The 26,894-nt window shown below is 36.2% G+C and overlaps 1 protein-coding gene across 3 annotated transcripts in view; it reads right to left on the reverse strand.

Annotated features, from left to right (window-relative positions):
• Window positions 1-26,894, reverse strand: part of PPP1R12A (protein phosphatase 1 regulatory subunit 12A) — a 133,209-nt gene that overhangs the window by 3,919 nt on the left and 102,396 nt on the right. For all 3 annotated transcript variants that reach the window (XM_056114687.1, XM_056114696.1, XM_056114677.1), the window contains 10 exons: window positions 23,979-24,069; window positions 22,692-22,892; window positions 21,642-21,810; window positions 21,016-21,137; window positions 18,804-18,869; window positions 12,782-12,798; window positions 11,028-11,163; window positions 8,519-8,623; window positions 4,408-4,455; window positions 435-485 (listed from right to left, as the gene is read on the reverse strand). In XM_056114687.1, the coding sequence (XP_055970662.1) occupies window positions 435-485; window positions 4,408-4,455; window positions 8,519-8,623; window positions 11,028-11,163; window positions 12,782-12,798; window positions 18,804-18,869; window positions 21,016-21,137; window positions 21,642-21,810; window positions 22,692-22,892; window positions 23,979-24,069 (1,006 nt within the window). The remainder of the gene's footprint in view (window positions 1-434; window positions 486-4,407; window positions 4,456-8,518; window positions 8,624-11,027; window positions 11,164-12,781; window positions 12,799-18,803; window positions 18,870-21,015; window positions 21,138-21,641; window positions 21,811-22,691; window positions 22,893-23,978; window positions 24,070-26,894) is intronic.

A 26,894-nucleotide genomic window follows, 5' to 3' on the forward strand; every position in this document is an offset into this window, starting at 1 on the left:
TATCTCCCAAACAATTCAGTAATATGCTAAAAAGAAACTAAATTTAATTACAAGGTAATATAGAATAACAGATAAATATCCTCTATAATATCCTCTATTTCAAAGGGAGAGATTTTGTACTGATTTTCCTTTCACCATTTATTCTCCAAGAAGAGTAAAATGTAAAGACCAAAATGTAAAGACCAACATTCTAAAAATCAGAGATCATTCTCTACCCTTTATAATGAAATATCAAAAGTGCTATAAAAATTGGTTTTTAACAAAAAGAATGGAAATTTAGTATTCTCTTTGCTCAAGATAGAGAGGTACAAGATAGAGAACTTGACAATTCGTATAATCATTTAGAAAACAATTTATGTGAACATAACACTTATAGAAAAAGACTAAAATTTAATCATAAAATGAACTCTTATGGGTAGCATGGTCTAACTTACTTTGAGCTCTTCTTCCATTTCAGATATTCTTCTTTCTAGAGCTCTTCGTTCCTAGATCAATTTAAGACACAGTATTAATTATCAATGATGATATTCTTAAATTTTCTCTCAAATTGTGAAAGTGGCATTTTAGAACAAAAAATCAAATCAGGAGGAGCAGTGTAAAAAAAGATGTGATGCCAGTGAAGTGTAAAGAGCTTTCCAAAATTTAAAAGAAATTATTTTATTACTTCTTAGATGCTCTTTTTTAAAGCTTTGACTTTCTAGTAAGATGCTATTACAATATATTCAAACTACCCCCTCTCCCCCACCATGTAGACTTAAGGACAGAATAAACTAAGTAAACCTCAGTCTTGACTAAGACAGGATCATACAGGAAAAAAACAAAAAACTCACACGAAAGATGCAATTATATTCTATCGTGATGAAGCAGAGAAGCAAGAAGCAAACGTGCCTAATCTATGTGTACTATAATATTTCAAAGGGTTCTAAGTGAAGTTCATCTCCTCCACTCACAATGTTTACTAACCATTAATTAGTCACTGGTTTTACAACTTATATTTAGGTTTGAGACTGTGTAGCATTAATGCAGTGAGTCTAATGAAGAAGCAACTATAGCATTTGTTTAAAACTTGTTTCAGAGTGCTAGGCAAAGGCAACATCCATTATTGCAGTAACATTATTTTTTTCCTTTAAATAATAAGCATTCTAGGGTGTTATGCAAAAAAGCAAGCAGCGTAATTAATGTGCTGTAAAACTTTGGTTAGGTCATACCGCCCAGAAGATACTGACTCCTGCCGGTCACCTTTCAGATACAAATCATTTACATTTAGTTTAATCACACCAAAACTATTTCCAAGACATATTTTTCCAGATTAATAAGTAATGCTGATATTTAGTAAATCAGTACATTTATTGTAAATGTTAATTATCTTTGGAGTATATAGCTTAAAAGAAAAACAGATACTCTGTATTCTTACTTGAAGAACTGCAAATATCTTATGCTTTCTCTATTATTGGCATGTTCAAACATTATTACGACAAAATCTTTTTTTTATTCTAAAAGCATTTCTCCTTGTTAAAAATACATTCATGACAAATTCATAAAAACAAAGTACTACAACCTATCATGTCATTTAATCCTCATATCTTGGCAAACCTTAGAAATATTATTAAGATGGTATTTCTAATTAAAAAGGTAACCTGCTCAATTAAATTGTAGGCAATTTATTCTTTCCTCTGACTGTAATTCTCATAAAGAACAGATTATTTTCAAAAGAAAAACAAAACTGGGGGCCATACCTGGCAGTATTCAGAGGGCCCGATGGGATGCTGGGGACTGAACCCAGGTTAGCCACATGCAAGGCAAGCACCTTGCCCGAGGGACTCACTCTGGTCCCAATTCTTATGTTTGACAAACTTGTTAACATGGACAGTTATGGCCAAGAGAAAATACTTATGAAACACTTTTAGTGCTGCGCCTGTCTAATATGTAAGAGTGCTGAATAAATGTTAGCAATTATTAATATTAAAATAACTATTAACATGGTTACCAATGTCTATTAAATTGAGAATGGGTTAATATCAAAATGTGAACTTAGTAGCCAACTATATAAACAGATTTAAAAAGGAAAGATAAAAAGAGGTCATTTCTGCATGATAGGAATGTGACTTTTCTTCTCTGGCTGTAATTTTTATAATAAACATTACTTTCAAAAGAAAAACAAAACTTTTTTTTCTTTGGTGTTCAGGACACATGAAGTTTTCAGGGGTCATTCACCCCCAGTGGTACTTGAGGGACCACATGAGATGCTGGGGATCAAACTGTGGTTGGCTGCATACAAGTGCCTTTAACACTGTACAATCTAACTTGCCCACAAAATAAAATCATAAAAATCGGCAGAGTCTCTCAATAGTTTCTGAGGGTTACCTTTCTGGTCAGGCCCAATATCCAAAAGAGTCATATTTGCAAATCTCTTGGTAAAAAAAATAGGATGAATAATAGTAATATTTATGGTAATTTAGAAATTGCTAAATATTTCATACACTAGTGTGGGTTTTAAAGTGTGACTATCTCAAATATAAATAGTAACTGATTAAGCATAATGTTTTATATTGACTACTAACTTGGGCTGGAGCGATATCACAGAGGTAGGGCGTTTGCCTTGCGCGCAGCCTGCCTGGCCGACCCGGGTTCGATTCCTGCACCCCTATCAGAGAGCCCGGCAAGCTACCTGTGACGTATTCAATATGCCAAACACAGTAAAAACAAGTCTCAAAATGGAGACATTACTGAGCCTGCTCGAGCAAATGGATGAACAACGGGAGGACAGTGTTTCTTTTTGACTACTATTTTGGATTAGAGAAGTGATTTTAGGGGGGCTGAAAAGACAGGACTTGAGCTGAAGTGCTTGTCTTACATTGGGCTGACCCTGGTTCAAATTGCCGGTATCACACATGGTTCCCCAAGCACTGCCATAGGTCACATCTGAGTATAGTCAGAAATAGCCCCTGAGCACTGTGGGGTGTGGGTCAAAACCACCCCCAAGAAGTTTTTTTAAAAAATAATTTCTTCATATTCTGATGCTTGGTGACCCAAGTATTGCAGCTCTACAGGGTAGTCCCCCAATCACACCAAACCAGACCAACTATAACAATAAAAAACCCCAACCCGCTGAAGTCAGAATAAAACAGCTACTCATTAAAAGCACAATTTAGTAAATGGCAAAGACATTAATATGATACATAAATAAAAAATAAAAAGGCCCTCCCGTTGATCGTCGATTTGCTCGAGCGGGCCCAGTAACGTCTCCATTGGAGACTTTATTGTTACTGTGTCTGGCATATCGAATACTCTCGGTAGCTTGCCGGGCTCTCCGAGAGGGGCGGAGGAATCGAACTCGAGTCGGCCATGTTGGCCGCTTGTAAGGCGAACGCCCTACCCGCTGTGCTATCGCTCCAGCCCAATATGATACATATATACATCTATTATATACATGCATGAGTGGCTGCTTGTCCTAAGCAGTGCTCAGGAGCACTGAAGACACTCTCTCGCACTGTGCAGGTCAGACAGTTCAATGACTGGCCCAATGATGTTGGGAGCTACCAGGCTACACAACCAAGTAGTGCTTGGGGACTATGTGGTGCCAAGCACTACACATGGAGCCTGTATGCAGGACTCTTTCCTCAAGTCCTTTCAATTACATTCCCAGCTCTAGTTGTTTCTCCTTTTTTTTTTTTTTTTTTTTTGCTGTTTGGTGAAAAAAGTAAATGGGCCATTTAAAAAATGAAATGGAAGAAAATACTCTCATATCAACCACTCCTAATTATTATTTGATCTAGAGATTAGTGAAGGGGATTTAATTTTTTTCTCTGGCAGAAATCTTGAGCTCCGGCTCATTTGTACTGCAGTTTTTCAACACTTCTAACTTTTTCTCACTTAAATATTCCTAGGGTCACTTGAGCAGTAATTGAATAGACTACTGCTAAATAAAAACTTGCAGAAATAAAGTGGCAAAAGGATTTTATCCATTTTAACTTAAAATATTCTAAAGATCAATATTCAAACTTTAGGCACTCTCAACTTAAAGAAAAAAAGCTTCATATCTGCCCAATCTTTAAAAAATTTTAATTTTGCAAAGAATTAAATGTACGTATGATGTCATGTTTTAAGTATATCACCACAGAAAGTCAAAAAAAGATAAATGGTATTTGAAAAATACCAGATTCACTATTACAATGTGAACATTTCAGACAAGGGAAATAGTTAAATTTTAGTCAATTCAGAGAATAAAGAAAATTAAAACTTAATGGAATTTCATACCTAGAAAAACATCATAGAATTCTATAAGGAAACTAACAAGTTCATATTATTAAACTACTACTATTAGTCACTAAAAAAAATAATAACAAAACACTCATCGCTTAAACAGAAGAGGAAATAATTTTCTCATTCAACAAAACGGAAACTTACCCTTTTTTCCATTTCCAATAGTGACCTATCAGTAAATCTTTCTTGTCTCTGGAAAAAAAAAATAAATAAAAGATAAATAAAATAAATAAATGTGCAAGAGATGGAAAGTAGGAGAAATATTAATTCTTTCTATTCCAGGAGAAGTAGTACACAGGAATGAGTTAAGCCAAGCCAGAATTCAGACTAAATAATAGTTTAATAAATGCTTAGAAATAGAATGGTTTTCACAGATCTTGTTTTCTATATATTACTATTCCTCACATTTTCATATAATTTAGTGGAAGGGTGACTGTGTGACTCTGGGCACTCACTGGTGTATGGTCCTATTTCTCTTTGGATTCCTTTTCTAATCTCCAATGCTATTAAATTACTATGAAGGTTCTTAGCTACTGCCATGTGGAAGAAATTCTAACTTGAATTCATTTAACATATTATGAAATTAATTTCTTTTCGCCTGGTGAGTGCAGAATCTCTCAATCTACTTCTACTTCACTTTATATTATTGATTAAACACAACTATTTAATGTGGTAATCAGGGTAACTTTCTCTTTGGAAAATTTTTCTGGCTATACTGAGTGGCGCTCAGGAAACCATATGGACTGGGGGATGGAACCAGGGTCAAATGTACACAATTTCTTTAACCTGTACTACCTCTTTGGTCCTTAGTGTGGCAATTAAAAACAGAAATCCTTTTCATTGTTTTCTGCTTTGTCTATCCTTTCAGGAGGCTTTAGCATTACTGGGATTCATAACCAAGTTGTTTATCCCTTTGGACACAATTTTTATGGTTGCGGTACGTAAGACTTAAAAATCTTTTCTTTTAAAGATTTAGAAGTCATACTTTATGTTTTAAACAATTCCATGCTTTGTGAATATTCTTTCTGGAAAAACAAGTCAATATATTCTAATAGTTTCTTGTTAAAAGTCAAATGTAGAGTTCCAAGGGTCAGAGATTATTCAGGCAACTCCAACAATGTCTGGGGGTGTCCAGGGATGCACCTGACTAAGTGCAGGTAGTATCAGGGATTAAACCAGGTCTGCTCTAAGGTGAACTTTAATCCCTGTACTATCTATCTGGAGTTGGTCTTAAATTTCTATCTTGTTTGGGGGGGGGGGGACCATACCCAGCAACGCTCCCAAGTTTACTCCTGGCTCTGGGTCTCAGGGATCACTCCTGGTGAGTCCAGGGGACGACTGGGGTACTACTGCTTTGGCCCTTAAATTTGATTTTAATAAATGTAAAACAAAGGCTCATAGGTCACTTTAGGATCTGTAAGTAAATCCAAAAAATGTTTAAGACTGAAAATGACATTCAAAACTACAAATGAAACAATGCTGCCAAGTCAATAAAACATTAGATGAACATTAGCATTTTGATTTTTTTTCCCCATTTAGAAATATTTTTGCACTATTATGACCAATGTGTCAATCTCTTTTCTTTAAAAAAAAAATAATTTTTTGGTTTTTAGGCCACACCAACCAGCTGTGTTCAGGGGATCATAGGTGGTACTGAGGACTGAACCTGGGCCAGTCATGGGTAAGGGAAGCACCTCCCAGTATACCTACTGTCCACTCCTGACCCCTCTGTGTCAATTTTTCAAGTAGAATACCAACTTAATATTTTTGGTAAAAGCTTTGGTCCAAGCAGTTAAAATCACAATGAGTAAATATGGTGAAATATATATGACAAAAAAGATTATTTAAACTTATTTTTTATTTTGGGGAGGGGAGTTGGGTCACACACGGTGATCACAGGTGTTATTCTGGCTCTGCACTCAGGAATTACTCCTGGTGGTGCTCGGGGGACCATATGGGATACTGGGAATTGAACCCGGGTTGGCAGCACACAAGGCAAACTCCCTACTCACTGTGCTATCACTCCGGCCCCCTTCAAACCAAGTTTTGGTAAATTGATTTATTTTACTTCTTGGAGATGCTAATGGGAGAATGGTTAGCTGGGATATGGTAAGATCTCAGGGTCTTTTAATGAAATGCTATGAAACAGAATTTCAAGATCAGTTCTTAAAAGAATGATTTCCCATAAAAAAAAACCTTGTGCAATTATCAAAACTACTTTCACTATTACGTGTGTGTATATATGTATATTCGTAGTCGTATACCTTGCTTAAAAACAAACCAAACCAAAGCAACAATGAGATAAAAGGAGTCAAAATAGGCTGTTGAGGAAAAATACTTAAAACTGAGCTAAAAGTTTATCTGCTGGTTTTTCTTTTACATATATTACTGAATTTTTCTTTTTCTTTTTGTTTTTTGGGTCATACCTGGCAATGCACAGGGGTTACTCCTGGCTCTGCACCCAGGAATTACTCCTGGTGCTGCTCAGGAGACCATATGGGATACTGGGAATCGAACCCGGCCAGGGTCGGCCTTGTGCAAGGCAAACGCCCTACCTGCTGTACTATCACTCCAACCCCTGAATTTTAAAAATAATCTTTAATATATTTTTCAACTAAGATAACGAGTATTTATTCAATGTCTTATACTATGAATTACTCTTCTTATTAAGTCAGTATATTGGGCACAATTCTCAAAATGTCTTAGAGATATTACGTTTCCATTCAATTCTCTTACATAACAAAAACCAAAGGCACCTTTATAAACATTTTTAAAAAGTTCATTCTAACAATAGTAACTAGTTGAATAGGTTTTCCACCCCCCATATGTAGGACTTGAGATAAAGACATACAGGAATCAGATAAAAAGGCAGATAGAAAGCAGAGGAATACAGAGAAGGCACTACGCAGTGGAAACAAGGCAAGTTCTATGGACAGAATATTACTGTAAGCAGCCCTGGAAATTAAGATCAAATGTCTAGAGGTGAAGCACTATTGAGTGATTGATAATACTTTTATACATGGAGGATTATGAGACTAATACAGTTTGAAGAATGATGTCTTTCCAGTTTACTATAAAGTCTAAGTGTAAACCAGCAAGTTGTGTTTTTTTGTTGTTGTTGTTCTGGCTGGGCTTGGGGGATGGTATGTGGCACTATGGATTGAACTTGGGTCAGCTACATGCAAGACATCATCAAACAAAAGAGGGTGTTAGAGCGAGAAGGAGAGAAAAAAAAACTGGTAAAATGTGAGTTCAAGTGAGGAACTTAATTTCCAAAAATATAAAAAAGGATGGTGAAAAAGTGCAGACAAGCTCATTTATTGAACTGGGAAATGCCACTTTAAATCAGAACTAGATTTTAAGAGTTGTACTGTAAGAATGTGTTAATGCTAGAATCTTCTGCTAAAATTAAACAAGCTTTTTTTCCCCCTTTCTTCTCATATTTTCGAACAACATCCATATCCAGCGGTGCTCAGATGCATTCCTAAGTGTGCTGGGTGATCATATGATGTCAGGGATAGAACTGGAGTTGGCTGCACACGAAGGAAGCAGGCTCCTTAGCCTTCATGCTATCTTTTAGTTTCAAGCTTATTTTCCTAAGAATCACAGGACCACTAAGCACTGTAACATACATCTACACCTTACAAAATCTCAGATGTTATGTCCACTCTTTATATGCTCACTTTTTCTTGGAAAGGGCAGGAGGAGAGTGGCATGAACCTATAAACTGTCACAGAACTCTTCCTTGGGGAAAAAAACCCAAAACTTCGTAAACAATAGATTATATGTAAATGGCAGAGTCTTAAATTAACATCTAAAATCATCTCCCCTACACTGCTGAGTGTGGCCAAATGAATAAAATTGCTTTATTCTCAGAAATGATGCCCAGCAGCATCTGAGGACCATGTGTGGCTCCAGGGATTGAAGTGGTCTTACCCATGTGTTATTTCTCCAGCCCCCAAATAGTCATTATAAAAACATTTCTGGCTTTAAGAAGATTGGTAAATACTTTTACTGTATTGAATATTTCAATGCAAATTTTTATGATCAATCTTTTTTCCTTTGGTTTGTTTGAACATACCCATGCAGAGGTGACCATATTTGGTGCTGTGGATTTCAACCAGGGTTAGTCAAGTGCAAGGAAAGTACCTTACCTCCAGTACAATCTTTTTGGCCCCGATAAAAATTTTTAGACAGAATAAATTATTTGTAAGATTTGCTTCAGTGTAACAATGAGGAAAATAAAGGTACAAACCTGGGTAGCCTTTTCCAACTGCAATTTAAGATCTGTCAATTCCATATTTGTATCATGTAGCTGTGCTTTTAGCTTTTCATTTTCAGCTAGAATTTGTTCATAAAGCTATAAAAATTTAGATTAAAACAAATTAGTATCTGCTCTTCTAAAATTTTAACATTCCCACTGATTACTTCATGATATGGAAACAGAAAAATGCATACAACATATGAGCTATTAAAGAATGCTTTACAATTAGAAAAAAAAACATGGACTGTAAAACAAGGAATTTTTGGTCATGGAGTTCTGTATTTCCCTATATATATAATGTGACCCCCACAATTACTGCCAGGGATCAAATCCGGAGTTTCCAACAACTGCTATACTATTGAGCCATATTACTGGTTCCATCCTACATGGAAGTTCTAAAATTTTCAGTATTCAAAATGTAAGAATCACCAAAAAATCTGACAATTCAGTTTCTTCATGAAAACAATTCAGTTATCTAAAAGGCACCACTAAATTGTTTCAGTAACTATAGCTTGAGGAAAAGTAGTCACTGTGGTATTTTTCTTTGCTGTCTGTGAGCTTCTCTACCATTCTCTTTTCAAATTTGTGTGGTGATTTATCTAGTGCATTTATACTTAGATTACTTCTGTTGGAAGTTAAAGAAACAAAAATTCCTTGAATATGTAAGTGACTCTACTATTCTTTTTACCTCATCTCTACTATCACTACTAATAGGCTATAATTATTTTTTTACCTAGTGCACTCTAATATTAGATTGTTCTCAACCTCCTGCTAGTCTATCTTATAACAGAAAGAGTTAACTTTAAAGGACAATCTCATAAATTTCTTATGTCAACATAAGAAGAACTCTTGAATAATTTCTCAACTTTCTTTAAAATAGTAGAAAGCACTGGAGAGTGTGATTCCCAACCTACACATCCAGGGCAACTTACAACATCACTTCTGTCAACAAAGCACACCAAATATTTAATCACTTCAATGCTTAAAGTATTCCCTTCTGCCACCAGGGCTATGGGCTCATATTCACTCTTGCCATCTAGAACAATTTTCCTTCTCATTTTTGCCAGTTAACTACTAATCATACTTCTGTTCCTGGTCAAAACAATTTTTTTTTAAAAGGAAATCCATCATCTAGTTCTGCAACTGTAACTTAAGGATAATTTCTGTTTTATTTTACTGCAGTTTTTTTTCTTCACTTCAGTTTTTAGTTTTTTGGCCACACTTGATGGTACTCAGGGCTTTCTCCCGAGGATCACTGCACACAGTGCTGGGGGACTATATATAATGCCAGATATCGAACCAAGGTCAGCCACATCCAAATCAAGTACTCTATCACTCTACTCGACTTCAGCCCCCTAACTGCTTCTATTTTTTCATTTTTACTAGTTTTGGTTTTAGGGACATACCCGATGGTATTCAGAGCTTACTCTTGGCTCTGCGCTCATCAGGGATCACTATTGGTATACTTGAGGAACCATATGGGGTGCTAGGCATTGAACCCAGGCTGACCACAAGCGAGGAAAGCACCCTACCAGTTGTACTATTACCTCTCCAGTCCAATTGCTTCTATTTTAAAATCAGATATTCACAAGTCTGATTGTGAATGAAGATAATGTTTGCCAATCTTTTTAGCTGAAAGATGCTAATAAGACTAAAGGGCAATATCCTTTTCCCATTGTTTACATGTTCACTGAGGACCTGCTAACATGGTGTAATGTTCTGTTCTTTACAGAATGAATCTTTTCACTCTCTGGGAGGGGTTGAGGTACTTGGTGATACCTGGCAGTATTCAGGGGTTTATTCCAGGTTCTGTGTTCAGGGCTTGCTCCTAACTCTATGCTCAGGAGTCACTGCTTGTGGTATTCAGGGGATCATATGTGGTGCCAGATATCAAACCAGCGTCAACTGAGTACAATGCAAGTACCCGGGTACTCCAGCCCCTTGAATGACTGAATCATCATAATGTAAGCTGACACCGATCACCCCTTCCTTGTCTTAGGAGTTTGCTAAGTACTTGAGGACATGTACAACTACCATAAGCTACTTTTTTCTACAATTAATTTTATCAGCTTCATAAAGTGAAGTTCATAATATAAAGACTCATTTTAGAAATCCAGATTGTTGCGTCTCCCAGCATTTACTTCATGCTTAATCCCAGAACAGTATTTTGCACCAAGTTTTTCTTAGAAGAAAATATATTCAATTATGAAATGTCAAGTACACTTTGTTTTCTACTGATGTGTGTGCATAAACTGGCAATAACCCTCCCCGCTGCATACTTTCTTTTAGCTTAAACAAAATCAACCCAAGGTAGCAAAGCAAGGCCTGGTTACTTTTCCCTTTCCTAAAAGGCAAAAAGTTATTAAACTTCATCATTAAGTGCTGAAAATGAAAAATCAAAATTGCTTTGAGATGCTGATTTCATTATGATAGGCAAGTAATAATATATACTGAATACAAGTTGTTATTTTAAATAAATGTAGTTAAATAACCCAAATACCTTTTTAAAGTCAGATGAGTCATCCTTTTCTAGCCGGCTACTGTAAGATTTTCTTTCTTCTAAGTAACTGTATGATCCAGAGCGACCCAGTAAGGAATCATACCGATCACTAGCTGATGTGGAACTGGTTTCATATCTTCAAAGGACAAGTTTAGTTAAAAGCAAAAATGATTTTGTAGTCTTACAACTTAAACTAGTATTAGTATATGTTAAGTTTCTATTACAAAATAGTATGAAACATTTTCATGTTACCTATATGTTTAAAGTTGCTGGGCGACTCTGGCAGTGCTTAGGGCTTACTCCTGGCTCAGTGGTCAAGGATCACTCTTGGGGTTCAAGGCACCATTAAGTGGTGCCAGGGATCAAAGTTGGCTATCGGCATGGCAAGCACTCTACCTGCTGTACTATTTCTCTAGCTCCTATTCTCATGTTATTTAATCAACTTCTGTGATACATAGTAAGTGGGGAATATTTAGTATCACTAACTTCCATTAAGAAAAGGATTCAGGGGCTGGAGAGATAGCACAGCGGGTAGGGCGTTTGCCTTGCATGTGGCTGACCCGGGTTCGATTCCCAGCATCCCATATGGTTCCCTGAGCACCACCAAGAGTAACTCCTGAGTGCAGAGCCAGGAATAACACCTGTGCATCGCCAGGTGTGACCCAAAAAAGCAAAAAAAAAAAAAAAAAAAAAAAAGAAAGGAAAAGGATTCAGTATTATTATATGCAGGCATAAAAACTAATATTGACAACTTGAAAATGCACAGACTTTTCATGTATTAACATCTCTGAAAATAGAACATTGCTTATAATTTGTCTATTATAGCAATAGTTTTTAAATAACTGGCAGTATTTTTTAAAAAGTGGTTTTATGAACTTTTAAAATTACCAACATCTTACATTTAATAAGTTAACATAGTACATTGAATATCATTTTAAATGAGAATTCTCTTACTACTTAGTTCTGAATTCAGGTGAGTTTCTGAGAAATGCTACTGTCTCTAAATTTTAACTTGGATTATTTGGGGAGAGGGAAAATACAAAAAGTGCTTTGGAGGGGGTGTCTAAACAGTACTCAAAGGGGCTACTTAATACTTGGCCAGTGAACAGGGCCATAGAGGCCAATGCTTGGGCCCTAAAATACAATGCTGTTCAGGCTCTATGGAGGCCACCAAGGCCACACCTGGTAATGCTGGGGGTGGGGGTGGGGGAGAACATAAGGTGCTGGGGGTTGAACCTGACTGAGGCCTCATGTGGTCCAGTCTGCCAAGCTATCTCCTAGCCCTGTATTTCAATTCAGTAGGATCATCAGGACACAGAAAATTATTCTTGGATTTCACGTGGTTTTGTTGAACAATCATGAAGCAGAGAAATGGAACGAAGATTAGGTTCAAGATTATTGTGGAGGTACTTTGAAATGAAGTTTTTGATTACACAAATACTTCAGTGTCGTCAGTGGTTTTCTTCATTAAAAAAAAAATCAAATATAAATAAAAGATTCTGAGTACCTAATTGTCACAAGCCCCTCATGTTAATACTGAAAATAATACTGAGCTAATTTAGGAAGCTTAGGAAAACTTAAGGTATCACTGTTAAAAAAAAAAAAAAACAAAAACAAGATAGCAGCTCATCTAAATGTCTATAAATTCTTACTGCTCAAGAATTCTACCAACTTATAAAATCCATGAACATTTAGAAATACTTTTAAAACAGGTAAGAATGAGAATCAAAGGACAGTATAAAATGTAAACATACCTAGAAATGGAATCCGTCTAGAAAGAAAAAGAAACACGCTAAATTTTAATTTTCTCATTAAATAATATTGCTTATCAATTAAATATAACACCATTACTATTTCACTACTTATCTGAATGTTTTAATTTTAATCTTGATGTTCTTTTATAAAATTTTACTCCACAAAGTCAATATATGGAGTTACTTGCATAGTACTAAACAATTACATCTGGCAATTTATGGGCATAGTATTTAATTGTAAAGTTAAGAGAAAATGGGTCCATGCAATTAATACCCACTTAGTAGAAAGAAGCACCGTAATTAAAAAATGTACTATGTGACATTTCAAAGCAACAACTTTTCTCATTTTTCTGCCTTTTTTTTAATGACAACAATATCAAAAGCAAACAAATGAATAGTTAAGGTATTATATGTACAATGATACTGAAAAATTTTGTTTATAGTTTACTTTCTGACAATCCAGATACACATCTTTCAAGTTTAGCTAGGAAACAGAAAACAGTGATGGATGTTATTATTTAGTGCTGGGGATCAAACTGAAGCCTCACACATTCAAGGCCTACTGTATTGCCTTATTTTCTTTAATTTCCAATAACTCTTACCTAAACAGTCACTAGGGTAAAAGTTTTAATCGAGGCCAAAGACTTTTTTGAGATGATCATCTTTACCTACAACCTTTTCTACTAAAATATTCACTAAATCTGTAATTTCTGTAATAAAACTAGAGAAATGGTAATCAAATTCATGATTTTAGGTATGTTATTTCTCATAGTATTTATCTTAGAGTGCACTGGAAAATTACTGGGTTCCTTTGGGATTGTTTGAAATCTAATTAAGAAGACTTAATCTAAACATCTATCTAAAATACATATGAAAATCTCAATCTTTAAATGTTTATGCAAAATCTGAAATACATATGTAAATTTCCAGTTTTTGGGCCATCTTCCTGGTCCCACCTTTATATGTTTAAATTATCAAATCTGTTAATATTTTCTTTATAGTTTCTTGACGGTAAAACATTTAACCATGGCAGAGCCTGGCTACCCTTGGTGTATTCAATATGCCAAAAACAGTAACAATAATGGGCCTCATTCCCCTGACTCTGCGAGAGCCCTCCAATACGCCATTGGGCTATGAAAGCACGCAACAGGGATGCATGGAGATGTTACTGGCGACTGCTCGAGCAAATCGATGGAACAATGGGATGACAAGTGACATTGTTGGAATATAGCTTCAAATATTTTATGCTTAATTGGTTTGCCCTTTCCCCTTGCCACAAGAAACTCAGGTTTACTACAGTACTCCTGAGGCACTTTCATTCTGTTTATCTGCAAACTCTTCCCTATGCTCTCCTTCCCAACCAGTTAATCAGCTTTCCCCCCTAATCAGAATCTGTTAATTTGTAAGGTCAGATCCTTCTAGGACACTGAAATTGTACTGTAAGTTAATATTGCCTTTCTCCTCTCCTTATGTCTTTTGAAGTTTATTTTAAAGCAATGTGCTTTTTGTATAGATACAGAACAACAGTTAATATTATGCTTTTGTAACTTAGGATTTAATTGGCTTTGAATATTATTCACTCCCGGGCATCTGCTTTCTCAACTTAAGCCTCAGTTGCCCTTAGTTCCTAACACCCCAGAAGCAGGGTTCCGACGAGGGACTGTATGGACCCAGGGCAAGTGGTGAGCTACCCTGGCATTGAAATGGGCCAGGCCAAAGTGCCATAATTCTTAACTATAAGTTAAGAGCTTGATCATGGACAGATGTTGTCATGATCCAAAAGCAACGACGAGACTAGGACCCTGCTAGGGATAGGAAAGACTATCTGCCCTGCGCACTGTAGTCTGAGATTGAGATGGCCCTAGGAGAGCATAAGTTTTTTTTTTACCATCTCATGATGTCTCACTATTAAAAATTAAAAAAAAAAAAGAATGGGCAAGGGGAGGCAGAGGAGAGACAGGAGTGGATGGAGAGAGGATTGGAATAAACTGCAACCAAGACCAACCAGCCTGGTCTTCATTCCTTCCTTTGCCTGCCCATCGCCATCGACCTCCCCAGGGTGGGGGAACCGGCGTGAGACTACCGAACGCGGGAGGCGGGAGAGACAGACCGCTGCCACTGCTGCTGCCTTTTTTGAGTTTATACAACAAATGATGTAAGTGAAAACATTTAAACTTAAACTCTTGATTACTAAAATCTTTTAATACTTAGAGAAGTTTTTTTTTTTTAATTTTTAATAGTGAGACATCATGAAGTACAGTTACAGACTTACATATTTTTGTGCTTGAGTTTCAATTATACAATGATCAAATACTCATCCCTCCACCAGTGCCCATTTCCCACCACCACGGATCCCAGTATCCCTCCCACCCCCCCACCGTCCCCCCATCCCACCCTGCCTCTGTGGCAGGGCATTCCCTTTTGTTCTCTCTCTCCTTTTGGGTGTTGTGGTTTGCAAAAGAGGAAATAGGTGACAATCATGTTAGGTCTATAGTCTACTTTCAGCATGCTTCTCCCATCCTGGGAGGATCCTCCCAACACCTTTATTTGGTGTTCCCTCCTCTATCTGAGTTCCCTTTTCCCCTAGCATGTGTGGTTGGCCTCCAAGCCATGGAGTAAGATCCCTGGTACTAATCTCGGCCATTCTTGGGTGTTAATCTCCTATTTTGTTACTTTATGTTCCCCAGATGAATGCAATCTTTCTATGACTATCCCTTTCTTTCTAAGTGATTTCGCTTAACATGATACTTTCCATGTAGTACCACTCGTATATAAATTTTATGACTTCATCTTTTCTAACAGCTACATAGTACTCCATTGTGTAAATGTACCACAGTTTCTTTAACCAGTCATCTGTTCTCGGGCACTCAGGTTTTTTCCAGATTCTGCTATACTTACAGAAGTTTTGCCATTCAATATTAAGCATTTAATAAAAGCAATTCACAATAACACAAGCAATAAAAGCCTAGTTTTTAGAAATGATGAGAACAGTATTATGACATAGTAAAACATTTCCTGTGATAAAATTTTATTATCGACTTTTTTCTTTTACCTCATATTTTGGTTTGCAGCTAAACCAAAGCAACAGTGTCACACAGCAACAGTGTCTCTATTCTATGTTTTGGACTCCTAAAGGACTATTTTGTTTCACACAAATTGTGTGAAAGATTTTTCAAAACCTTTTGTCACCTTACAATTATTTTAAAGCAAAAATGTACATGCCAGAAAGCTATTTTTAACATCATATACCTGGATTTTATAAACTGAATTTAGGCAATACTACTTTGGAAAATGTATTGACAGATTTTGCTGCTCATACTTATCACGGAAAGCGTTAATGCCAACAGTTTCAAGTATTTCCACTTTTCTAATTTACTGTAAGGACACTGTAGGGTCAGTGTCTAACTACCATTCTTTTTCTTCACAGTGCAATGAATGTTGGTAACAAAATGGCTCATTAACCTGATAATTGTTGGTTCAACTTCTATTTTCGTTTTGGCTTTTGATATACTATAAGGGTTTACTCTTGGCTCTGTGTTTTTTGTGAACTTGTGGGATAGGGACATCTGTAGTACTGGGAATTAAACCTGCATTAAATGCATGCAACGGAAGTATATTATTCATTGTACCCGGGGCTAGCCGTACTTCTTTATTTTTGCTTGTATTTATTTATTTGGGGGGGGGGGGCACATTCCCGCCCAGCAGTGCTCAGGGGTTACTCCTGGCTCTCCTGGGGGACCATCTGGAATGCTAGGGATTAAACCGAGGGCAAATCAAGTGCAAAGCAAGCGCCTTACCAGTGGTACCAGCTCTAGCTCAAGGTTTACTTCTTTTAAGCAAATTATAATTTGGTACTATCAAGAAAAGGAATGTGAGGTCGTTTAGTTTAAGTGAAATACAATAAACTCTGTTTAACCTAGTTTGAGTCGTTTCATTTGTATGTGATGGAATGAATTGGTAGTACATATCACAATTGAAATAATTCTCTATTTGGAATGAACAAAACCAAATTTGTATGGAACTAGTAATTTTTTTCTTTTTAGAAACAATGTTCTACTCAGTATTAATGTATTTCATACATAATGTACATACTTAATGCATCTTAATGCATATAAGGTAACATTTAAACACATGTTTTGATATGCTTCACGATCTCAACTCTGGAGGCAAAAAAATATTTCCCTTCTATACCATCCTGGGGGGACTTGAGGTCTATGGGATCAAGTCAGGAAAACATCGGCTGGGAATTGCTTACTATTAGCGATATCTCCCCTTAGTTTACCTGAATACTGTTTAACCTTTAAAGATAGGAATTGAGAATGTACCAAAGGAAAAGAAAGGTGATGAATGAGTTTACAAAACATAACAATCAATAATCCACAAGTGAATTAAAGGAGAGTGATAACTGATAGGCAAAAGGTTTAAGTTACAAAACCTTTACACTGCAAATAACTTGCTCTTAGAAGTCCTTAATCTGCCTTACCACCAAAAGAGAAAAATAAAAACCTCAAATAGTAATGTTCATTCATTACATGATTGACAGCCATTAAAAGTTACAGGATAGGAATCACAGAAATGACAGGTAGCAAACTGAACAGCCATTTTCATAATGACTATCAAGTAATTTTTTTTTGGGGGGGAGGGGACAAACAACACTTAAAGTGCTCAGGTGACCATGTGGTAGCAGAGATCAAATTGGGGTCACAAATGCCTTAACCCAGTACTATCTGGTTCCACTAAAAGGAATTTTACTTAGAAGCTGGAGTCAATAGAAAGACAATGATCAAAATGGAGATTTAGGATAGACTGTACTAAATTTATATTGCAGATTAGAATTTGCCTAGATGTACAGTTCTGAGGTTATGTTAATAGAGTTGCTTAACTAGGCCAGTTTTCTATATCATCCAACAATAATCATCCCTGAGTTGGGGGAAAGTAGGGGATCACCATCAACAATGCAACATTAAGTCATTCAAACTGTCCTAATTACTGAGGAGGAAAACATTTCTTCAGAAGAGTGCTTAAGATCAGCTGTCACAATGAATATGAAAGTATTTTAGAGAGACTAAATTTCTAAGCAAACGTAAAGAAAACCAGAAAAGTCAATTGTTTTTTTCCAAAATATTAGCCATTTACAAAACTATAATGCATCTAGTAAGGCATACATTACTACATATCCTTTATTGCTCTGACTTTTCTCTGGTCAGAACAGTAACTTTTTTGGGTTATTTTTTCTTTGCCACTTTGAGGATAAATTTACATATAATAAACTATATCCACTTAACAGTCACGGTCCAGTCCTCCCGTTGTTCATCGATTTGTTCGAGCAGGCCCAGTAACGTCTCCATGGGAGACTTTGTTGTTACTGTGTTTGGCATATCGAATACGTCACGGGGAGCTTGCCAGGCTCTGCCGTGCGGGCAAGATACTCTCGGTAGCTTGCCGGGCTCTACGAGAGGGGCGGAGGAATCGAACTCGGGTCGGCCATCTTGGCCGCTTGTAAGGCAAATGCCCTACCGCTGTGCTATCGCTCTTAACAGTATAGAGTTTAATGAGTTGACAGTGGTAATATCTAGAAGAGCAGTACTAAAGATCAAGACCCAGAACATTTCCATTATCTTTACAATATTTTTTATTGTCTTTTCCAGTCCCTTTTACCCTTGGTTCCAAGCAAGTATTTGGAATCAAATTTACTGTCAGCAGGTAGGCATTGAGCGCCCTAACTATATTACATGAACAAACATAAACACAAGTAAAAACTATAGCACTGTCCTCCCACTGTTCATTGATTTGCTCCAGCAGGCACCAGTAAAGTCTCCATTGTGAGACTTTGTTGTCACTGTTTTTGGCATACTGAATACACCACAGGGAGCTTGCCAGGCTCTGCCATGTGGGCGGGATAGTTTCAGTAGCTTGCCAGGCTCTCTGAGAGGGACGGAGGAATCAAACCCGGGTTGACCACGTATAAGGTAAATGCCCTACCCACTGTGCTAAAATACGAATACAAGATTATTTTTTTTACCTGAGTTTCTTTCTTATTGGATCCTTCATCTGTATCTGACTGTTGTTCTTGTTCATTTTCATCACTCTAAAATAGACGTAAGGTTACTTTAGAAAGTAAAATCTTGAGACATGCTATAAATACTTTAAAGTGTTTCTAATTAAATGACAATTAACCAGCAAGTAGATCACAAGAAAAATGATTTTTACGTGGGAATTTTTATACCCTAGAGGATGACTAGTCTGTCTGCAATGGAACAATGTCCAGTGAATTAGAGTAACTGGTGAAGACTATCGACCAAACAACTTGATTAAATTAACACATTCCTTTTGGGTATGAAGATATTAAGGGCCAAATATAAGAAGATACTCTGGTTTTATTTGGTAATGATACTACACGTATTTTTACGTTAATGTTAGTATACAGCAGCTGAAACTATAATGGGCAAGCACAGTGAATTCATCATCATTAAGAAAGAAAAGCTATATTTTATAAATTTCACAAAATTTATGCAACTCTTCTATGTGTACAGTTTATTAATTTAGAAAAATATTTTGGAGTTTAAGAGCACACCATAGTATTAACTAAAAGTTTTCATTAGGCTAAAAGCCTAAAATACCTGTGGGAATATTCTATTAGGAGAACCTGAACAATTCAACAAATCTTAAAAGGTATAAAAAAGAAAAGGAAAATCTAGAGGATGACTAGTCTGTCTGCAATGGAACAATGTCCAGTGAATTAGAGTAACTGGTGAAGACTATCGACAAACAGACTTGGTCCAGGCTCACTGTAAAAGTACCTAACTTTAAAACTAAAGCATTCATTGTTTATTTATGTTAGATGTTTTCAGCAATGTAACTTAGGGTAAATACATTATTTTTTCCTTTTTGATATTTTGAACTACACTTAGCAGTACTCAGGGGACCATATGTGGTGCCAGGGTTTTTTGAAGTGGGGTCAGAGGTATGCAAGAACAAGTACTATAATCCTGTGGTATTGCTCAAATGCCAGGGAAATTATAAATTTTTTTGAGCATAGTTATCCATGTAGTAAGGATAAAAAGTTGACAGAACTTTTCTTCTAAAGATCCGAGATTTTGTTTGTTTTTGGACCACATCTAGCAGGGGTTGCTCCAGCAAAGCTAGGATAGAATCCAGGGTTCCCAGAAAAGTATATACATAAACAGGAGACTAACACCTACGGACAGGAGCAATAAGGGCCAGAAGGATTGCTCCATGGCTTAGAAAACAGTCTCACGCATTGGGAGAAAATTGGGATAGGGAAGGAACCACTAAGTAAATGATGATTAGAGGGCTCATTCGGGATGGGAGATGCATGGTGAAAGTAGGCTATGGACCAAACATGATGGCTGCTTAGTATTGCAAACCATAATGAGAGAAGGGAGACAGGGGTGAGAGGGAAGGGAGGGAGAGGGAGAGAAGGAAAGAGGATGAGGGAGAGGGGGAGAGGGAGAAAGAGAGGGATAGGAAGAGAGGGAGGGGATGGGGGGGGAAGAGAGAATGAATGTGTCTGTCACAGAGGGAGGGGGTGGGAAGGGGTGGGGTGGCAGGAGGGATACTGGGAACATGGTGATGAAGAATGGGCACTAGTGGAGGGATGGGTATTCAAATATTGTATGACTGAAATGTAATCATGTTTGTAAGTATAAAAAAATTTTTTTTTAATTAAAAAACAAAAACAAAAAAATATACACAGTTCCCAGTAAAAGCATGCACAGCAGCCCTTTGAGTCAGTCGGGAGAATCTTATGCAAGATAGCATTTTGTAAGAATGTGAAGTTATTAAGCAAAAAGGCGAAATCTATGCTGCTGATAGTATAATTTATTGATATAAATGTTAGCTATAAATCATGAGCTGTTTTTTATGCATTGTGATTTCAAAGGAGACCACAGGAACTGAAAATTAAAAAGTGGTGAGGCTAAGTATTGAAAAACATCACCTCACCCTTTCTTTGGCCAAAATTTTTGGTTCTTTTTGTTGTGTGGTATAGGTTAAAAGAGAAAAGGTTACTTGTGCTCTTTTGGATTAGAACAAAACTCAATGCATGCTTGATTAAAAAGTGGATCCTAAAAACCATCCTTGGGCTGGAGAGATAAGAGTACTATCCTCACTTGCCATCCAAGCAGATTATCACAAACACATAAAATCTTTAGCTCTGTACAACTGAACAGATTAAGCCTACTATCAAGTAGTATATTTTAGTAGGTTCTCACATCTTGTGTCCAAAATGAAACTCCTGTAGATCTTCTTTTCTCTCTAGGTCGCCGTCTTTCTCTGATAGATTTACTTTGTGATTTATCTTCTCCTTCTTTCTCTTCTTCTCTCTTTTCTCCCTCTGTAAAGAATTACAGTAAATCAATGCATCTTGACAGTATTTGGCAAGGAAGATGTATAATCAATTCTAAGTCAGTATTTTGTGAAGTCTTCTGAAACTCTATAAAGAGAAATTTTGTTTCTCATAAACATTTTTGTCTGTATCTCCCATTAGATGTTTTTGAGAATGAAGACAACAAATGTTATTTTAAACTAAGTATAAGACACACTTGATACTTAATTATCAATAATAATGAAACACTCCTAGAAAGTTTCTCACCAATTTTTACATATTACGACTTTTTGGTAGAGGTAAATATACAAAATTTCATGCCACTCTAGGTTATAAAGAGTTGTATTTTCCTATGCCTGATCTATCATTTTATTTCCCCCCTCTTTTTTACTTTCCCTATTCTCAGCCATTAAAATTAATTTTTTTAGTGTAGGTTCTACTTTAGTGCATATTAGGAGAAAGATATTCAAAGCTTATTAGAAAGAAATGGCTTTCAGGTTTTGTTCTTCTTACCTCTTTCATTTTCTTTTGTTAATCCTCTGGAAACAGCAGACGTTACACCTACAAGACTATTTGGCCTGTTTAGTTGACTGGAAGCATAGAGTGAACTGCTCATGGTAGAATGTGAAGAGGATGGAGTGGTTGAACTTGAAGTTGATACTGGTCTGTAACGCTGGTAAGTCTGTGACACATTAAAATTAGATTCCATTTGAAAATTAAAAACAGGAAGACCAGGAAGCCCAGCAGCCACAGTCACATCCCATAGCCTTCAGTTTGTACACTGTTGTTCCACAGTTTTATAACTAATCTCGGGAGACATACCAAGACAATGAAAGTCATAGGTACACCAGCTGAAAACTTGGGCATCCTTGGTAGTGTGGTGGGCTGAGAATCATCCCAGTTCCACAAACCCTGCAGCAAAACCTCCAAATCTAACCATACTCATAGCCCAGTAGGAGCACAGCACATCAGATGGGAAAGTAGCATAGAAGTCCGCTAAACTCAATATGCAAAAACAGTAATACAGAAAGGCCAACTAGCAACAAGCGGCTCAGTAAATCCTTAGGCAGCTGACTTTAATAATACCACTGTGAAAATAACAATTTTCTCAAATTTTCTTCTATGGAACTATTTTTTCATAATTTCACTTATCACTTTGTTGTAACAAGCAATGTAAATTAAATTATTTTGTGCCTGCTAAGGGAGTGTGGGTGGGCAACTAGGGACAATGATGAAGGGAAGGTCATACTGGTGGTAGGACTGGTGCAGAACACTGAATGCTTAAAACAACTCTACTATGAAAAACTTTGTAGACCACAGTATTTTAAAGTTATGGGAAAAATTCATGTGGATACCTATAAACAAAACAAACAAAAAACTCTCCATATCCTCCCGAAATGCTTAATCTGAAAGAAAAAGTATCTTTTTGCCACAATTATTCAGATTTCCAGTTGAAGTTCTTTGAGCATTTTGCATAAGGTTTACTGGTATAGATGTTTCATGTATTTTGAGAATCATAAGCCCAATTCATATTATTTAACCTAGATAATTCTATCAACTTACCTCATCATATGTTCTGGAATACTTTTGTTTATATTCATCTTCTCGAGACGTTTCTGACTCCTTCTTTTCTTCTTGCTTCTCTTTATCTTGTTTTTCTTTTTCCTCTTTTTCTTTTTCTTCATTTTCTTGTTCTCTAGTTCTGATAGAACGACTTCTTCCAATTGTTTTTTCAGCTTCCTGAAGCTCAGTCAATGTCACCCCCTGTATATCAAAATGATAAATTATATGATACTTCAAGTCATATTCATGCTATGAAAAACTCATCATGAATAAACACGACGGGTGCCAGAAATGACACAGAATATGTAAGATGGGGGTAGAGAGAGAGAGACAGTATAGCAGGTAAAGACGCTTGCCTTTGCATGTAGCCACTGGTTTGATCCCTAGAACCCCAGTTGATCCCCTGAGCCCCATCAGGAATAATCCTGGACAACAGAGCTAGGAGAAAGCCCCAAGGACAGTGGGCATAGCACAACTTCAATAAAAAAATTAAAATAATTTAAAAGAGATAAATGTTAATATAAATGTTTCCAATAAATTCAAAGAAAAGTCGATATATAAATATTTATATGAAATTTGTATTTGCTTTTATATATGTATGTGTATGCATATACATTTCACTAAAATATTTTAAGAATAGAGCAGTTCAGATTTTAAGAAGTAAAGTTACAAAGAAAAATATGTCAAGGTTTAAACAGTTCTACTTAAAATGTGAGTAGTAGTAAGAATCAAACAGCTGAATCTGAATTTTGAAGTTTCTCAACGTAAAAAAACAAAAAAGGGATATATAAGGTAAAAATAGAATGGGAAGGAGGTGGTAAGAAGATAACTAGCATGAGTGACATTGTTCTCATTTTCTGCATATTAGTTATCTAGCTAGTAATAAATCCAATATCCCTAACTGCAAATATTCATACAATTCTTGAGTTATTAGACAACTTATATAATTAAATCATTCTTAGCAAATACCACTAGGAATAAAAGTCACTCTTGAAAAACACCATATTAAAAATTAAAATGCTATAATTTTTATTGTAATATATAAAACTCTTAATAAAAATGTATTACATTTCCATGTCACAGAAAACTGTATTAGAAATAAAAATTGAGATGAAATACTACACTAACAGTTAACTACATATAGTTATTTTTATATTTTAATTATTATGAGATTGACGCGCTGCCTACTGCACTTCTACTCACTATATATTAACAGCAATTATTTTCACAGAAAAATGGAATAGCGATTATAAAAAAGTCCAATATATTATATACATTAAGCATTACCTGTGTTGATCTTCTAGACTGTCTTGCTTGTCTAGATCTTGCTTTTCTTTGGGATTCAGATTCTTCATCTCTAACAGGAGTGAGGTATGATCTACAGTAATAAGTACCAATTGTTATTTTAGTTGAAAACACAATACTTGTGTCTAAGTACAAATAAATTCTAATGAATTAGGAAAATTCAGCATTTTAATGCGTTATATGAATAAGCATCTTTAGAATACAGTTCTACTCACTCTGAAATACAATTTAACAGTTGCACTTTGGATAACTAATCACATTATTGTGCATTTCAAGGTATTCCAACTATTCCTTTTGCAATACTGTTCTAGAACTGTCACTGTTCTCCTGTTGTTCATTGATTTGCTCGAGCGGGCCCAGTAATGTCTCCATTGTGACAATTGTTACTGTGTTTTGGCATATCGAATACGTCACAGGTAGCTTGCCAGGCGTTGCTGTGCGGGCGAGATACTCTTGATAGCTTGCCAGGCTCTCCGAGAGGGGCATAGGAATCGAACTCGGGTCGGCCATATCGGCCGCTTGCAAGGCAAATGCCCTACCCGCCATGCTATCGCTCTAGCCCACTGTTCTAGAACATATGTTATATTATTTTTATACAGCTGTGTTAATTAGTATTCCTGTTTGCTGCTGATCTGGGTTTTCACTCTGATGTCGTCTTGAGGTTTCTCCTTATTTTATTTTTTTGCTTTTTGGGTCACACCAGGTGAGGCCCAGAGGTTACTTCTAGCTCATACACTCAGGAATTACTCCTGGAGGTGCTCAGGGGACCATATGGGATGCTGGGAATCACACCCGGGTTGGCCATGTGCAAGGCAAATGCCCTGCCTGCTGTGCTATCACTCCAGCGCCCTCTCTTTATTTTAAACTTGAGTTTTATATTGCCACCAGGAACTGTAAAAGATGGCTAACGTCTAACCTGTCTGTATCTCTTAATGAAACAACAGTTAGGAATTTGTAACCGTTGTCATTTAGTGAGTGATGAACATTTACTCCCTGCATACTTGTCTGCACTTGCTAATAATGAAATACATACAAAAACCTATGTTATGTATATGTTGGTTTTGGGTGATACCTGACAATGCTCAGGGGTCGCTTTTGGCTCTGCATCCAGGAATTACTCCTGGTGGTGCTTAGGGATCGAACCCAGGTGAGCTATGTGCAAAGTAAGTGCCCTGCCCCACTGCACTATCTCTCCAGTCCCTATTAATGATGATTTTTGTAGATACTATACTTCTGCTTATGTCTGAAATTCCCTAAATATCCAAACTTTTTTTTTTTAAATAATTAAATGCTACTTAAAGCAGTGTCTTACACTGGCGTAACTTGACTTTCTGATAGAGAACTTGGCATTTATTTTCACTAAGTTTCACTTTATAATTCTTGAGCCTATGGTTCATCCTGATGAAATAGGAGCCATTTCCAAAGTATGTAATCTATGTGAGGAAATAATTAAATGGTCAAATAAGTAAAATTAAGAAAGATCTGAAACAGCAGAAAAACTTAATTTCATTAATCATTATTACTTGGAAAGTTTAAAGATAAAAGTTTTTCTGATTATATCATCATCTGATTCTTATTTCTCTGAAAACACACTTAAATCAAATACCTCTACTTTACAATAAGTGTGTAAAACTTGTTATAACTATCTCCACTCTCAAAATGTTACTTTTTAGTATTCATCTAAATTATAGCTCATTCTGCTCTTTAACCTCCCTGAAACTGTATTTGTTAACACAGAGTTAAAATACAGATAAATTTCAGAATCTCTTCTTAGTTTTGTGCATTATCTTCTATTTTTTTGATGTGGACTTTTAAGTTCTAAGTTGAAAAAAATACAACTCACCTTCAAACTCCTTACAATCATTTAGCTTCTTCAATAGTCTTTTTAGAGAGACCCATTCAGTTTAGTTATTTTCACTTGTCTGTAAACTGCTGTCAATCAATGTGCAGGTGTAGAAAGGTTGAAGATCAGTAGTCTACCACTGTGGCTATAACTGCAATGTATGTGTGGGTGGGTCTGCAGAACAGGTGCCAGTCTGCAGGTGTAAAAAGGTTGACCACTGTTCTAGAGGACTGATTCTTAACTGCTTTTACTTGAATTACACCTACACTTCAAGCAGGACAAATCAAGAAATTTTCAGAGTCTTTATACTGGAATTAACCACCCAGCAAACTTAGGTAAAGATAAAGATTCTATCAGGACAATATTTTGACTTTTGAAAAAATATCACTAAACTTTTTATCTATTCACTGCACTGTAGCACTGTCCTCCCGTTGTTCATCGATTTGCTCAAGCGGGCCCAGTAACGTCTCCATTGTGAGACTTACTGTTACAGTGTTTGGCATATCGAATACGTCACGGGTACCTTGCCAGGCATTTTTATCTATTCATTTGAATTAACTTATGGCACTATATGATCACGATACAATTAATTTTCTTCTCTTTATCCACATGCTTTCTATCTGCAGATTTTTATAATATCTCAATATCTTTTCATTGTCTATAAAGGTACAGTAATATAGTAATATATTTAGTATCACCAATAAAACACAAATCAACTGAAGAATTTTATTGATGACTATAAGTTACGCTAATGAAGTTTATTTCTATTAAAATATTGGTATTGATTTGCCATAAACTAAAAATTTTCATTTTACAAGCTAGGTTTCTTATTGCTTATATTTCTCTTAATCTGTTTCTCTTAAATGTGGAGGGCAAAGGAAAAGTTCACTAAATGAAATATTTTGTTTATCAGGATTTCCTTAGTTTGCTTTCCTTTAGTTGAGATTCTGCTACATCAGTTATGTTGGTTCCACTAGACAGACCCCAGGAGATGAGTCCAACTGGTGGGACATCTGCCATTTGTCTCTTCTGCCCTGCCAGTTTACTCTCTTCCA

This window comes from Sorex fumeus, unplaced genomic scaffold, assembly GCF_029834395.1.
Source record: "Sorex fumeus unplaced genomic scaffold, SorFum_2.1 ptg000003l, whole genome shotgun sequence".
NCBI classification, from domain to species: domain Eukaryota; kingdom Metazoa; phylum Chordata; class Mammalia; order Eulipotyphla; family Soricidae; genus Sorex; species Sorex fumeus.